This window comes from Vigna umbellata, chromosome 4 (assembly GCF_029865625.1).
Source record: "Vigna umbellata cultivar VRB3 chromosome 4, Vumbellata_1.0, whole genome shotgun sequence".
Classification (NCBI taxonomy): domain Eukaryota; kingdom Viridiplantae; phylum Streptophyta; class Magnoliopsida; order Fabales; family Fabaceae; genus Vigna; species Vigna umbellata.
Genome location: NC_142168.1, coordinates 21,325,231 through 21,342,129, shown reverse-complemented (window position 1 = coordinate 21,342,129; position 16,899 = coordinate 21,325,231). Strand labels below are relative to the sequence as shown.

General features: G+C 30.8%; 1 protein-coding gene across 4 annotated transcripts; it reads left to right on the top strand.

Moving 5' to 3' along the window:
- Positions 1-173: 173 nt before the first annotated feature.
- LOC148199531 (receptor-like protein EIX2) lies at positions 174-3,939 on the top strand. Of its 4 annotated transcripts, XM_088114228.1 has the most exons (3): positions 174-908; positions 981-1,973; positions 2,118-3,939. In XM_088114228.1, exons 1-3 carry the CDS (start codon positions 328-330, stop codon positions 3,937-3,939), a joined length of 3,396 nt encoding a protein of 1,131 aa, XP_087970354.1. In that variant the 5' UTR covers positions 174-327. The 4 variants fall into 4 exon arrangements, with proteins under 4 accessions (XP_087970354.1, XP_087970353.1, XP_087970355.1 ...); XM_088114227.1 differs by having other exon boundaries at positions 174-1,418; positions 1,494-3,939; XM_088114229.1 differs by having other exon boundaries at positions 174-2,484; positions 2,776-3,939.
- The last annotated feature ends 12,960 nt before the right edge of the window (positions 3,940-16,899 follow it).

Here is a 16,899-nt window from a genome sequence, read left to right as displayed (position 1 = left end):
TCACTATTAAAATATTTTCTAAGTATTTAGTGGAACTTACAATTTTTTTAATTTTGAGAGCACTTTCTTAATTTTGTTTTCAAATATTAACTTGCAATTCATTAATTATTTGTAAGGAGGAGTTTGATGTTTTGATTTTCATATAATATTGTCGTTTAAAATGAAAATACACAAGTCTTCTTCGTAGTCAATTGATATTATTGAAATGCAGAAGAGTGAGAAGAATAGGTAATGAAGGAGTTGGTGTGAGTATAAATGTGGGTATTGGGAGTGCTAAATTCAGAACACATATCAATCTAATTCTATACTATTCACTCTCTCTGTTTGATGATGAATATTCTGAAAGTAATGATGTTTATGTTTGTGGTGAGTGTGGTGTTGCAGGTTGCTTTTGGACAACACCATATCAGATGCCTTCCAAAGGAGAGGGAAGCACTCCTTCAATTCAAGGCTGCCATTGTCGATCGTTACGGCATGCTCTCCTCTTGGACCACTCCTGACTGTTGCCAATGGGAGGGGATTCGCTGCAGTAACCTCACCGCTCATATTATAAGCCTCCACCTTCCTGGACAATATAATGAATCTCCTTCTCTTGGTGGTTATTATGAAGTCTCTTCTCAGCGTTACATCAGCGGAGAGATCCACAAGTCGTTAATGGAGTTACGACACTTACAGTATTTGAACCTCAGTTTCAATTCTTTTCGACACACTAATATTCCAGAGTTTCTTGGCTCTCTTACCAACTTGAGATATCTTGATCTCTCTTCATGTTTTTTTAGCGGACAAATTCCAACTCAGATAAGTTCTCTTTCTCATTTGAAATATTTGAATCTTGCTGATAATTATTTGGAGGGTCCAATTCCTCCTCAACTTGGAAATCTCTCTCGATTGGAGTATCTTGATCTCAGGTGCAATTCTTTTGAAGGATTCATTCCTTCCCAACTTGGAAATCTCTCTGGGCTGCAATATCTTGATCTCAGCTACAATTCTTTTGAAGGATACATTCCTTCCCAACTTGGAAACCTTTCAAATTTGAATAAACTCTATCTTGGAGGATATGATAGTGCTCTCAAAATTGTCAGTAGAGATCAATGGTTATCTAATCTTAATTCTTTAACCCATCTTTCCTTCATTTCCATATCTAATTTTAACACTTCTCCTAGCTGCCTTCGAACCATTGCCAACCTACCAAAACTAAGAGAACTGAGTTTAATTGAATGTGGCCTTTCCGATCATTTCCTCCTTTCATTCAACCCTTCCAACTTCAATTTTTCTACTTCTCTATCTGTCCTCGATCTTTCTCGTAACTCCTTCACACAACCGATGATATTCCCGTGGCTGTCAAACACCACTTCCAACCTTGTTGAGCTTGACCTTAGTTCGAACCTCTTGAAGGGTTTGACATCAAATCATTTTGGCTTGGCCATGAATTCGCTTGAGCACCTTGACCTCTCCAATAATGTGTTCAAGGGTGAAGATTTGAAATCATTCATGAATATATGCACCCTAAGTTCATTAGACATGTTTGGAAACAATATTACCGAAGACCTTTCGTCAATTCTTTATAATTTCTCCAGTGCTTGTGTTAGATACTCACTACAAGAGTTGAGTTTGAAATCGAATCAAATCAGAGACTCCGTACCTGACCTTTCAGCATTTTCAAATTTAAAAAAGTTGGATCTTTCTGACAATCAATTGAGTGGGAAGATACCTGAAGGCACTAGATTGCCATCTCATTTAGAGCAGTTGTCAATTGGATCTAACTCTTTAGAAGGTGGTGTTCCAAAATCATTTGGGAGCACATGTACTTTAGAGTTATTAGATTTGTCTGATAATAAGTTGAGTGAAGATCTCACAGTGATATTTAATCATTTGTCTGGATGTTCTAGATACTCATTGCGAAATTTATATCTCCGTCAGAATAAATTCAATGGCACATTACCTGATTTTTCAATATTTTCAAAGTTGGAAACGTTGGATATATCAGGAAATCGATTGGATGGAGTTCCAAAATTACTTCACAATGGTACTGTTTTGCGTTCATTGAACCTATTTAGTAACAGTTTAAGTGAAAACCTTCCAACAATAATGCATCACTTATCCTCATCATTGCAAAGTTTAGATCTAGGCATGAATCAAATTAGGGGTACTTTGCCTCGCAACCTCGCAACAATGTTCCCATCATTAAAAGAATTGTACCTTGATAGTAACAAGCTAAATGGGACAATTTCTGAAGATCTTCGATTTCCAACAGAACTTGAGGTATTATCCTTGAAGTCAAACTCTTTGAAAGGTGTGTTAACTGACTCTCATTTTTTTAATATGACAAAGTTAAGGGTATTGATGTTGTCAGATAACTTACTTACTTTTACTCAAAATTGGGCTTCAACTTTTCAATTATATAGTATTGAATTGAGGTCTTGCAAGCTTGGTCCATTGTTTCCCAAATGGCTAGAGAAACAAAATGAATTTATTTATCTTGACATTTCAAATAATGAAATATTAGGTACCATTCCAAAATGGTTTTGGACCAAATTTGGATTGTCAAATTGGATGAGTATTGATATTTCACACAATAATTTACAAGGTACGATTCCAAATTTGCCAATAGAAAATCATTATTATTTTCTTAGACTTGCATCAAATCAATTTGAAGGTCATGTTCCGCCATTTTTACGAGGCTCAATATCTCTTGATCTATCAAACAATAAATTCACAAATTCTTTTTCATTTTTATGTTCTAATGGTGTAGCTGAATCTTTATACCAATTAGACCTTTCAAATAATAAGTTTTCTGGACAAATTCCAGACTGTTGGACCCATTTGAAGTCATTGGCTTACTTAAATATGAGTCAGAACAAGTTTTCAGGAGAGATTCCTTCTTCAATGGGATCACTCCTTGAACTTCAAGTTTTGTTATTGAGAAGCAATAATTTAACAGGTAAAATTCCTTCCTTCTTGAAGAATTGCACACAGTTGGTGATGGTAGACATAGCAGAAAATAGATTATCAGGATCTATTCCAAATTGGATTGGGAAGGAATTATTAAAGTTGCAATTTTTAAGCTTGAAAAGCAATTATTTCTCTGGAAATTTACCATTGCAAATATGTTATCTCAAAAATATTCAACTCTTAGATCTCTCGCTAAACAATCTATCTGGACAAATTCCTAAATGCATAAAAAACTTTTTCTCAATGGCTCAAATGACTTCTTTGAGAGATTATTATCAAGCTCATCAATATTTGGTCAACACTAGTGGTATCAAAGTTTACTTTTCATACAATTTGAATACATTATTAATGTGGAAAGGTTCAGAACAAATGTTCACAAATATGGGATTATCACTTTTAAATAGCATTGATCTCTCAAGCAATCAATTATCAGGAGAAATTCCAAAAGAAATTGAGGGTTTACTTGGATTGGTGTCATTGAATCTATCAAGAAACCAATTGACAGGGAAAATTCCTTCAAATGTTGGAGAGTTAACATCACTTGAATTTCTTGATTTGTCACGAAACCAACTTGTTGGTTCTATTCCTTCGAGTCTTGCTCAAATTGACCGACTCAGTATGTTAGATTTGTCACATAATAATTTATCTGGAAAAATTCCAACTGGCACACAATTACAGAGTTTCGATGCATCGAAATATGAAGATAATGTTGATCTCTGTGGACCACCATTAAAGGAATTGTGCATTGATGGAGTGGCAAGACAAGGACCAATTATTAAATTTCAAGAGGATGACAATTTGATTTTCAATCGTGAATATTATATAAGTATGACAATTGGATTTGCTATAAGCTTTTGGGGAGTGTTTGGCTCAATCTTAATACTACATTCTTGGCGTCATGCATATTTCAAGTTCTTAAATAATTTAGGAGACACTCTTTATGTCATGACAACAGTGAAAGTTTTCAAAATCTGCTACAAAACATAGCTACAGGTAACATTATTTTAACCTTGTGTTAAAATTTTGATTTTTTTTTTTGTTTTATTATTATTATAATTATTAAGTTTTTTTTTCATTAAATTAGTTTTTAATTTAAAATTAGAGACTAATTTTAAATTAATAATATTAAATATGTAAAACTTTGATAGCTAATGACAATGATCAATTTAAAGTCTAATTAACAAATTAATTATAATTTTTTATTTATAAAAAAGACTATTTTACATACTAATAATTTCTAATTGATATCCACATAATTAATTATTTTGATTTCTAAATTTGATTAATGAGTTTCTTTGTCATAAATGATTCACATTTCCAAATAATAACAATTACAAAAATATTATGGTTAAATCGATTTTTTATTAGATAAAAAGAAATTTAATGAAAGATTAACAATGTAATTGAAAATAAGAATATTACTTAAAGATAATAACTAATGTCTATGGATAGAATAAAATAATAAAAAATCGTTAGCATAAGACATATTTTCAGTCTCTTTATTTTTATCTCTTTCAATTTTGTCTCAAAATTGTTGACATTCTCATAATAAGTTGGTTTTTCTTTTGTATGTTTAAACATTGCAATATTAGTTTCATGGATAATAGATATAATTATTTCTATAAATACATTATTTATAATAAATGGTAAGTTGTAATTAGTAGTATATTAAATTATTGGAGTTTTCTATTCCTTTGCCTTTTAATATAAGTTTGTTTTGAATTTGTTTTTTTACGTTATCTTTTTATTGTTTTTATTTGAGGCAAAATTAATATAATTTGCTTAATTTTTGCCAGAGAAAATGGAATTTGAAGATTAGAATGATTGTGAGGGTACCATGCTCAAAGGACAAAAAAAAGAGAGGAAAGAGGTACTCTGGATATCGATAACTGAGGAAGATTTCTAAACATTTATTTTCTTTAAATGTTTCTTTCTTCTCCATTTTTATTTTGTAATGGTTGTTCAGGAAGCCTATTATGATTGTGAAGTTGTTAGTCATACAATAATTTGATGAATCTTCAAAACGTTGGAAATGACATAATTATTGATTTTTGAGTCATGTTCTGTACTAATACATTATGTGTTTTTTTCCTTTCTATTACCTTCCTCTCTTGCATGTGATTAATGAATCTTCCCCAAAAGCTTATATTATATTATATAAGCTTTTGGGGAGTGTTTGGCGCAATCTTAATAAGACATTTCTTGGCGTGATGCATATTTCAAGTTCTTAAATAATTTGGGAGACACTCTTTATGACATGACAATAGTGAAAGTTTTCAAGATCTGGTACAAACTAAAGCAGCGGTAACATTATTTTAAACTTGTGTTTAAATTTTGATTTTTTTTCTTATTATTATTATTTTAAATAAATAATTTTTATATTCCTTATAATAGGAATTACTTTCCTGTGATATTAAGATCAATATTGACCATTCTTATGGTAAATTTCAATATTCGTATACTTTTTTCAATATAGAAATAATTCTTGTAAATGGAATCTCAAAAAAAAAAAAAGTAACTAAAGATTTTAGATTAAAATATGTTTTTTCTCTCCAGTGTATTCATCCATATTCTTTTTCCTTATCCTTTATTTTTCTTATTATTCTGTATTTCGTGATGGCTTAGTGATTTTTCTAATTCAGCATATCACCATTTAATAGAAAATATATGACATAGAAAACAAAATTTTAGGAGCGTAAAGAAAAAAATTAAAATACTATTTTATAAATAATAATTAATTTAAGAAATGAATAATAATTAGTCATTATATTAACTAATTTAAATACTATTTTATAAACTAAAAAAATTATTATTATTCATAATAATTAGAGTGTAAATTGGTTTTTAATATTATTACATTTTTTGTCACTAAATTAGTTTTTAATTTAAAATTTGAGACTAATTTAAAATCAATAATATTAAATATCTAAAACTTTTAAAACTAATGACAATAACCAATTTAAAGTCTAATTAACTAACTAATTATAATTTTTTTATTTATAAAAAAGACTATTTTACACACCAAAATATTTTAATTAATATTTACATAATTAATATAGTGACTAATTATTTGGATTTCTAAATTTGATTTAATAATTTTCTTGTCATAAATGGTTCACATATCCATATAATAACAATTAGAAAAATATCATGGTTAAATCGATTTTTTATTGGACAAAAAGAAACTTATTGAAAGATTATCAATGTAATTATAAATAAGAATATTTAAACATAATAACTAGTGTCTATGGATACAATAATATAATAAAAAATCGTTAGTATACGATATATTTTTAGTCTCTTTACTTTACTTTTGTAAGAACCTAGAAAATAGAGTATTAGAATTTATAGGTATCTTAAAATAATGAGATCGAACATTTTAATGTTAAAATAATTCAATAATATAAATAAGATTTCATAAACGCGTCTCATTATGTGAAATACCTGTTGTCTCTCTAACTCATTCTTTGAATTTATTTTTCCTTCTCTATAAGCTTTCTGAGACATTTATTTGATGATCATAAAGTGTCTAGGAGATCACAACAGTGAGTTCTCTATTATCTACTAATCAGTTTTTCCTATTGAGTAAGTTAGTTTCTACTCCTTTTTTCTTTAATTTTTATGTTTAACGCACATCAAATAGTTTGAATGCATGTGTCATCTTATCTCTATTTCTAGCTCCTTATCGATCAAACGTCCTAAGGACTTGCTGTAATCATGATTATATGGTTTGTAGGTGTTTTTAGAGTTTCTTGAGCTAAGGTAAGGGTAGTACGTTGTATAGAGCTGTGACAGTTTTCCCAATCAGGTGAGGGAAGCTAGTGATTTTTATAAATTTAATTTACAGGTATGAGTGGTGGTTGATACGATGTTATGTTAATTTGGTTTTAATTACAATGATTGTTTTAGTGTCATTGGTTCTTTAATGATAGTACTTGGTTATTTGATGTATGATGCCATGGATGATGTTGATTTGTACTTGATTAATCTTGTACGTCTATCGGTTTTGAAGAGCAATGTTAAAAATTTGATGTTGTATTGAGAAGTAAAGAGTAGGCTAAATTGTAGGTTGATTTTGAACCTTAAGAGGAGGTTTTCATAGGTGAGATTTTGAAGTAAGGGTCGAATGGGAAGAATTGAGTTTTTGGGTTTATTCTAGGGTCATTTAAAGCTTGTTCTAGCTTTAAATTAGTAGAAATCTGATGTCGAATTGGTTGGTGGTTAATAGGGTGTGATTTTGTATGGTTTTTGGCTCATTTTAGGGGTTTTGATTGGTGAGATTTTAAAGTACAGGGTTTGTGATGAAAGTGAGGGTTTAGGATCTGGTTTTGGGTCAATTGTGACTTTTCTAGAGTATGAACTAACAAATTATGATGATAGATGAGTGGGATTGATTTATGGACTATAGAGTGGTGTTTTAGTTGGAGTGAGTTTGAAAATTCATGGTAAAATGAGTTTAATAAGGTTTAAGTTGGATAATGCACATTTGGATAGGTCAATTGAGGTTTAAAATATCATATGGAAGTTGTAGATGTTTGTAGAAGTGTATAAGTTAGGATATGTGAGGTTTAAGGAGTGCAGGTTCTGCATAATTCTGCAAACTCGCTAAGCGAGTCTAGGCTCGCTGAGCGAGCAACTCTCTCTATTTTTGCATTCATAGAGCGAGCCATATGATTGGGCGAGTTGGTTTGGGTGAAAAATACGAGTATAGGAGTGGTTGAGTGAGAGTTCTCATTGAGCAACGAGAACCCTCTGTTTTGCTATTCGTAGAGCGAGTGATGGCTCGTTGAGCAAGGGGGAATTGGTCTTAATGGGTGATGCATACAATGAGCAACTTGTTTAGAAGTGGATTGGAAGTTTTATTTCTTTTAATTTCTTGTAATTATGAACTATAGTATGGACTTAAGTTTGTTTAAAAGTAATTATGGAATTGTATGATGTTTTATACTTGATGTTGAGTATGCAATTGAGGAGTGATTGGACAAGAATTGTAGGGTGAAATGGTTGGTAGTGGTTTCAAGTAAAGTGATGTATTGATGTAGGGACTCAGTTTTGGAATTTATCCTAACACTCTAATATTAATCGCTCCATCTCAGATAGAGAAGGGGATTATGTGATGAGGAGTAGCAGAAGGTCCTAGTTTATGGTCTGGTATTCTTTGTCCATAAGTGGTAAACACATTAGCCTTGTGTGGTAGTTTAACATCAATACATATATCCGGATGGTTGGGTTTAGGTTCATGGTATGTTTAGGATATTTGTTTAACTATTGTATGAAATGTGATGTGTGATAAATCCTGTATGTTTGTTTTTTTTCTATAAATACATTTTTATAGTAAATGGTAAGTTGTAATTCAAATAAAGATCTCCGATATGAATTAGATGATTTCTAGTCTTAATTTTGCTTGTAAAAATACTTTTTTATTTTCTTTTTTAATGATATAAGATAATTCTTATGAAAAAAATTTGTTGTTGCAAAGTATAAAAAAAACTAAAAGAATTTAATTAGTAGTCACTCAAATTATTGGAGTTTTCTATTCTTTGCCTTTTAACATGAGTTTTTTTTGAATTTCTGTTTTTTTACATTATCTTTTTATGGTTTCTATTTTTGGTCAAATTAATTATTTGTTTAATTTTTGGCAGAGGAAATATGAATGATAGGTCTGAAGGAGTGTACGTGCAAAAATGGAATTGTTGTTGAAAATTAGAAGGATTGTTTGGGTACCATGTTCAAAGGACGTGAAACAAAAAACAGAGGAAAGAGGTATTCTGAGATGAAAAGGCAGTTGGATTTGAAGATAGAAAGGTTTCTACACATTTATTTTCTGGGACTTTCTTCGTGTAATTCGAAGTTTTTTTTCATATACTTTCAAACTTTTTTAAATATTTAAACTGTCCTTTTTACAGAGGCAATTTATTTTTCTCTTGTATATTTACCTTCACCCATTCACTTTTATTTACTCATCTTTTCTCCTAAATTCTAGTGTCGCATCACCTACTTCCTCTTCCTCTTCATCACTTCTTTCACTTACATCACTGCATAGCACATCTTCATACACTCCCACAATCAACCTTCAAGCATTTCGTGCCACCAAACTATATAAGGTATACCTTCGTTTCCTAAACTATTATCTAAATTTGTAAATGTTTCATTGAGAACCAATGAACTCCTTATTTAAAATCTGATATTATCTCTAAATTCGATAATAATTAGACTAAATTTCAAAGTCCGATATATATATATATATAATCATTATTTTAATTTTTCTTTGATTTTTTTTTTATTTTTAATTGCTTATGGTTTTGTTAAATTTTTAATTTTATTTATTTTATAGGTTGTTGTTTAGAGTTTGGGATGGGTTAAGGATTTAAATATATATATATATATATATATATATATATATATATATAATTTTTATTTTAATATTTTTTTTTAAATTTTGTTTTAATTTATTTTTATTGGCTTATGGTTTTATTAATTTATTTTAATTTTATGGATTTTGTCTGTTCTTCGTTAGAGTTTATACTTTAGGGTTTAGGGTTTGTTTATTTGTTATGGTTTTAGGATTTATATGGGTTGTTGTTTTTTTTATTTATTCTCTTTAAATTTAGTTATTTGTTATGCGTATTGGTTTTAATTTTTTTTCTTAATTTGTTTGTTATCAAAATGGCAATAACTCGAGGTGTCTCTACGTACTCTGGTGAGAGTTCTATACAAGGTGAAAACAAAAGGAGATCTACATCATTTGCTCGTCGAAGGGGTAGTCTTGGAGAAGCGACGATATTTCTCATTCTTATCTTGATAAGCAGTAAGAGGATGTTAATGAAGATCAGTATAATGTTGTTGAGTAACACATAGATATTGTTTAAGAAGAACATGAAGTAGGTAGATTTCTTGGAGGTCCACATGATACATCATTGTTGACAAGTTATGTTGATTATGTTTCATTTTCAGTTTGTGGTAGGGTCAAGTTAATAAAGTAGTTGAATTTTTTTCCTTTTGATGATTGTTTAGTTATTTCAATTTTATACGCAATTGTTTTATCTATGACCGAGGAGAGATAAAAGTTGTTCTTCCACGGAAAAAAAAAGTAAATAAATATGAAGCATGTCATTTGGTTGTTCAAATTTTTGTCATGATTTTTAGTTTGATGCCTCTATGCAATATTTATTATGATTATACCAATAAGAGGTTGAGATTGGAGTTCACTGAGAGATGGAATAGAGAGATAAACATTTTTCATGTCCTTGTTAGTGAGATGACTATCACATTAGATGACATGTCCACATTGCTACATTTGTCTATAGTAAGACCATTTTTTCTGAATGAAGTCTTAGACTTTGAAGTGGCTTTGGAAACTCTCATGGACCTATTGGGCATGGACTACACAAGCGATACATATGAGTTGAGGTAATATCATGGTCCCCAAGTAAGACTGGGCTGATTGAGAGACCTATATAAGGACTATTATGACAACTGGCAATGGCAATGTGACGCACTGGCCTACTTGTTTCATCTTGTGGATGCACTATTTTTATAGATAAGAACTCCACTTTCATCCGTATATCATACTTGATGTTCTTCAAAGACCTACTATCATGTGGTAGATATGTCTAGGGAGTTGCTAAATTGGCTCATTTGTACTATACAAGCAGTTTGGTGCCAACTTTGTAGAGACAAAGCATTTTAGAGGTGTGTGTGTGTGTGTGTGTATATATATATATATATATATATATATTAATCTTTGATTCCTTTATTGTTTCATTATTGAAAAACATTTTTACTTTTTTTTAGAGTTAGATATATGAGCACTTTCCTACGATGGGAAGAAGCATATGTTGCCTAGTTATGATGAAGATACACCTTAGGTCGCACGTTAGGTGATGAGGAGGAATATTTTCAGTCTACGTGACGCCATGGCACAATCGGATGCCTTGATATATGATGGGATGATCTAGGCCTCATATGAAGCACATCAAATTAATCATTTACATTTGTCAATCAGCATGTTCTCTAGTTGGATCAGAGTGGATCTGATTGTACACTAACATCTACCTGAACACATATTAAGGCAATTTGGATATGAGCAATTGAAGTCGTGGTTACTAAACATTGTTCTAGAGGCTGACATAGGAACTCTTATAATCGTTGGTTGCACTTTCTCAAGCACGTGTTGATGAATGTCACAGTGTTGTCCTCTCTATCTTCATGCATTGAAGGATAACTCAAGTGGTTAAGAAGGATATCACATCCCTATGTTATTCATGTTGTCGAGGATGATCGGTCGAGTCTCATACCTCGAATTTGTTGACATCTCCAAAATGACATTCTAGTTCATAAGAGATTGAAGTCATAATCTAGTTTTTGGTATGTGTCGCAACCAGAATCGCGACGGGATGACGATCCAAAAAAGAAACGGGTTTTAAAAAGAGATTTGGAGTCGCCACCATAGTTTATTAAGGAAAACTACGGAAAAACCATAAAATAATAAGACACGGTCCACGAAAACCATATTCTGGGTTCGGGAGTCGGTTACGCATAGGGAAGGTGTTAGCACCCTACAACGCCTGCCCTAAGGCAGTACCTTTAACTAAATGCGAGAATATGATGTGGTTTTCAAAATGTTTAACTATCCCCTAAAATAAAATTCTAAATGAACAAAATATATTTTTTAGTTTTTTGGGCCCGACAAGGATTGACCTTGCTCCTACGTATTCTCATTCAAAATGAGAAATCAGGGTTACGTAGTTCTTTTAGAAACTACTTGAAAATTTTGTTTGATGAATTGTTTGAGAAATTGATTATGGATAAATTTGAATTTTTGGGGAAGTGAACCTGACAAGGGCTAACCTTGCTCCTACGTATCTCCACTTTTGATGGAGAATCAAGGATCACGTAGTTTTGGGTAAAAGATTGTTTTTGTTGTTTGAAAATGTGGATGTTCTTAGTTTTTGAAGATTTTATATTTTTGGTATTTTTGAGAAAAAGAAGGTAATGGGTACTAGGCCAACGCAGACGGTCACACGAGTACTCATACCTTCAGAACGATATTTGAATATTTTTTAATTATTTTTTTAAAAGAGAAATAACGGTATTAAGCACTAGGACGATGCGAACGATCACACGAGCACTCATATCGTTATCTACTTATTTAGGAAGACTTGAGAGTATTGAGTGCTAGGCTGATGCGGACGATCGCACGAGCACTCATACCATTATTTAATTTTTAGATTGAAGATATTAAGTACTAGGCTGATGCGGACGATCACACGAGTACTTATATCATTATTTAATTATTTAAATAAGAGAGAAAGGTATTGAACACTAGGACGATGCGGACGATCACACGAGTGCTCAACCTTTAAAACATATTTTGTTATTTTTATTAAAAGAAAGAGAAAATGTTTTTTAGCACAAGGACGACGCGAGCGGTCACACGTGTGCTTAACCTTTAAGACATATTTTCGTTATTTTTTTATAAGAAAGAGAAAAGTGTTTTTAGCACAAAGACGACGCGAGCGGTCACACGTGTGCTTAACCTTTAAAACATATTTTTGTTATTTTTTTATAAGAAAGAGAAAAGGTTTCTAGCACAAGGACGACGCGAGCAGTCACACGTGTGCTTAACCTTTAAAACATTATTTTTGTTATTTTTTATAAGAAAGAGAAAAGGTTTCTAGCACAAGGACGACGCGAGCGGTCACACGTGTGCTTAACCTTTAAAACATTATTTTTGTTATTTTTTATAAGAAAGAGAAAAGGTTTCTAGCACAAGGACGACGCGAGCGGTCACACATGTGCTTAACCTTTAAAACATTATTTTTGTTATTATTTTTTCTATCTATTTTCTCCCTTTTTTTTTTAGAGTGCAACAAATAAAACAAGCCCAATAAATAAATAAAAATAAAACATCAGATATAGGAGTGGGGGTTATCATACAAGGAGTTACATACAGTAAAAACTAAATAATCAAACAAATAATAAAAACAAAGAAATCTATTAAGAATAGGAGTGCAGAGATAAAAACCAGGAGTGCAACTCGAAATTTCTTATCCAGGCCCCAAGATAGGGGTGTAGCAGCAAAGTTGGAGGTGCCAAAAGCAAAATGAGTCCAATGCCCAAACCCGCTTTTTTGTTTGCAGAAGCGGAATGGGCTTAAACCCCAACAGAAGGGGGTGTGAATGGGAAATGCGTCTCAACAGGAAGAAAGGAGGCAGCCCACGCTAGGCCCAAAGCCTCTTTATTCAGAAACTCATTAGGGGTTCAACTGAATCCTCTCATTTTCCTATCAACGTCCAAGACTCAGAAAAAAAAAAGTAACTAAAGATTTTAGATTAAAATATGTTTTTTTCTCTCCGGTGTATTCATCTATATTCTTTTTCCTTATCCTTTATTTTTCTTATTATTCTGTATTTCGTGATGGCTTAGTGATTTTTCTAATTCAGCATATCACCATTTAATAGAAAATATATGACATAGAAAACAAAATTTTAGGAGCGTAAAGAAAAAAATTTAAATACTATTTTATAAATAATAATTAATTTAAGAAATGAATAATAATTAGTCATTATATTAACTAATTTAAATACTATTTTATAAACTAAAAAAATTATTATTATTCATAATAATTAGAGTGTAAATTGGTTTCTAATATTATTACATTTTTTGTCACTAAATTAGTTTTTAATTTAAAATTTGAGACTAATTTAAAATCAATAATATTAAATATCTAAAACTTTTAAAACTAATGACAATAACCAATTTAAAGTCTAATTAACTAACTAATTATAATATTTTTATTTATAAAAAAGACTATTTTACACACCAAAATATTTTAATTAATATTTACATAATTAATATAGTGACTAATTATTTGGATTTCTAAATTTGATTTAATAATTTTCTTGTCATAAATGGTTCACATATCCATATAATAACAATTACAAAAATATCATGGTTAAATCGATTTTTTATTGGACAAAAAGACACTTATTGAAAGATTATCAATGTAATTATAAATAAGAATATTTAAACATAATAACTAGTGTCTATGGATACAATAATATAATAAAAAATCGTTAGTATAAGACATATTTTTAGTCTCTTTACTTTACTTTTGTAAGAACCTAGAAAATAGAGTATTAGAATTTATAGGTATCTTAAAATAATGAGATCGGATATTTTAATGTTAAAATAATTCAATAATATAATAAGATTTCATAAACGCGTCTCATTATGTGAAATACCTGTTGTCTCTCTAACTGATTCTTTGAATTTATTTTCCCTTCGCTATAAGCTTTCTGAGAAATTTATTTGATGATCATAAAGTGTCTAGGAGATCACAACAGTGAGTTCTCTATTATCTACTAATCAGTTTTTCCTATTGAGTAAGTTAGTTTCTACTCCTTTTTTCTTTAATTTTTATGTTTAACGCACATCAAATAGTTTGAATGCATGTGTCATCTTATCTTTATTTCTAGCTCCTTATCAATCAAACGTCCTAAGGACTTGTTGTAATCATGATTATATGGTTTGTAGGTGTTTTTAGAGTTTCTTGAGCTAAGGTAGGGGTAGTACGTTGTATAGAGCTGTGACAATTTTCCCAATCAGGTGAGGGAAGCTAGTGATTTTTATAATTTTAATTTACAGGTATGAGTGGTGGTTGATACGATGTTATGTTAATTTGGTTTTAAATACAATGATTGTTTTAGTGTCATTGGTTCTTTAATGATAGTACTTGGTTATTTGATTTATGATGCCATGGATGATGTTGATTTGTACTTGATTAATCTTGTGCGTCTATCGGTTTTGAAGAGCAATGTTAAAAATTTGATGTTGTATTGAGAAGTAAAGAGTAGGCTAAATTGTAGGTTGATTTTGAACCTTAAGAGGAGATTTTGATAGGTGAGATTTTGAAGTAAGGGTCGAATGGGAATAATTGAGTTTTTGGGTTTGTTCTAGGGTCATTTAAAGCTTGTTCTAGCTTTAAATTAGTAGAAATCTGACGTCGAATTGGTTGGTGGTTAATAGGGTGTGATTTTGTATGGTTTTTGGCTCATTTTAGGGGTTTTGACTAGTGAGATTTTAAAGTACAGGGTTTGTGATGAAAGTTAGGGTTTAGGATCTGGTTTTGGGTCAATTGTGACTTTTCTAGAGTCTGAACTAACAAATTATGATGATAGATGAGTGGGATTGATTTATGGACTAGAGAGTGGTGTTTTAGCTGGAGTGAGTTTGGAAATTCATGGTAAAATGAGCAACTTGGGTGATGGCTCGTTGAGCAAGGGGGAATTGGTCTTAATGGGTGATGCATACAATGAGCAACTTGTTTAGAAGTGGATTGGAAGTTTTATTTCTTTTAATTTCTTGTAATTATGAACTATAGTATGGACTTAAGTTTGTTTAAAAGTAATTATGGAATTGTTTGATGTTTTATACTTGATGTTGAGTATGCAATTGAGGAGTGATTGGACAAGAATTGTAGGGTGAAATGGTTGGTGGTGGTTTCAAGTAAAGTGATGTAGGGACTCAGTTTTGGAATTTATCCTAACAGTCTAATATTAATCGCTCCATCTCAGATAGAGAAGGGGATTATGTGATGAGGAGTAGCAGAAGGTCCTAGTTTATGGTCTGATATTCTTTGTCCATAGGTGGTAAACACATTAGCCTTGTGTGGTAGCTTGGGAGAGGGGGGCAGTTGTTCCACTACTACAAGTGCAAAAACTTATCATAGTTTAACATCAATACATATATCCGGATGGTTGAGTTTAGGTTCATGGTATGTTTAGGATATTTGTTTAACTATTGTATGAAATGTGATGTGTGATAAATCCTGTATGTTTGTGTTTTTTTTTCTATAAATACATTTTTATAGTAAATGGTAAGTTGTAATTCAAATAAAGATCTCCTATATGAATTTGATGATTTCTAGTCTTAATTTTGCTTGCAAAAATACTTTTTTTATTTTATTTTCTAATGATATAAGATAATTCTTATGAAAAAATTTTGTTAAAAGAATTTAATTAGTAGTCACTTAAATTATTGGAATTTTCTATTCTTTGCCTTTTAACATGAGTTTTCTTTAAATTTCTGTTTTTTTTACGTTATCTTTTTATGGTTTTTATTTTTGGCCAAATTAATTATTTGTTTAATTTTTGGCAGAGGAAATATGGATTATAGGTGTGAAACAGTATACGTGCAAAAATGGAATTGTGTGGGTACCATGCTCAAAGGACGTGAAAAAAAAAACAGAGGAAAGAGGTATTCTGAGATGAAAAGCCAGTTGGATATGAAGATAGAAAGGTTTCTACACATTTATTTTCTGGGACTTTCTTCGTGTACTTCGAAGTTTTTTTTCATATACTTTCAAACTTTTTTAAATATTTAAACTGTCCTTTTTTACAGAGGCAATTTATTTTTCTCTTCTATATTTACCTTCACCCATTCACTTTTATTTACTCATCTTTTCTCCTAAATTCTAGTGTCGCATCACCTACTTCCTTTTCCTCTTCATCACTTCTTTCACTTACATCACTGCATAGCACATCTTCATACACTCCCACAATCAACCTTCAAGCATTTCGTGCCACCAAACTATATAAGGTACCTTCATTTCCTAAAGGTTTAATTGCTTGCATTGTCCCTAGTTTGGCTGCAACGTGTCAAAGTAGTCCATTCTTTTAAAAAAATTTCAATTACGTACAAACTTGGTTTAAAAGTGTCAATTTCGTCCAAACGTATGTAAAATTTGCTTCAATCAAGTCCCTTCCGTTAAATTCACCAAAACGGACGTTAATTTTTTAGTTCTCTCTCCTCTGCTCCTATGCTTCTCTGCTCTGCTCCTCTGGACATTATAAAATAATATAATGATAATATAAAATATAAAATAATACATTAAGCAATTATTAGAAAATTTGAAGATGAATATTATTTTGTTGAAGATGTACT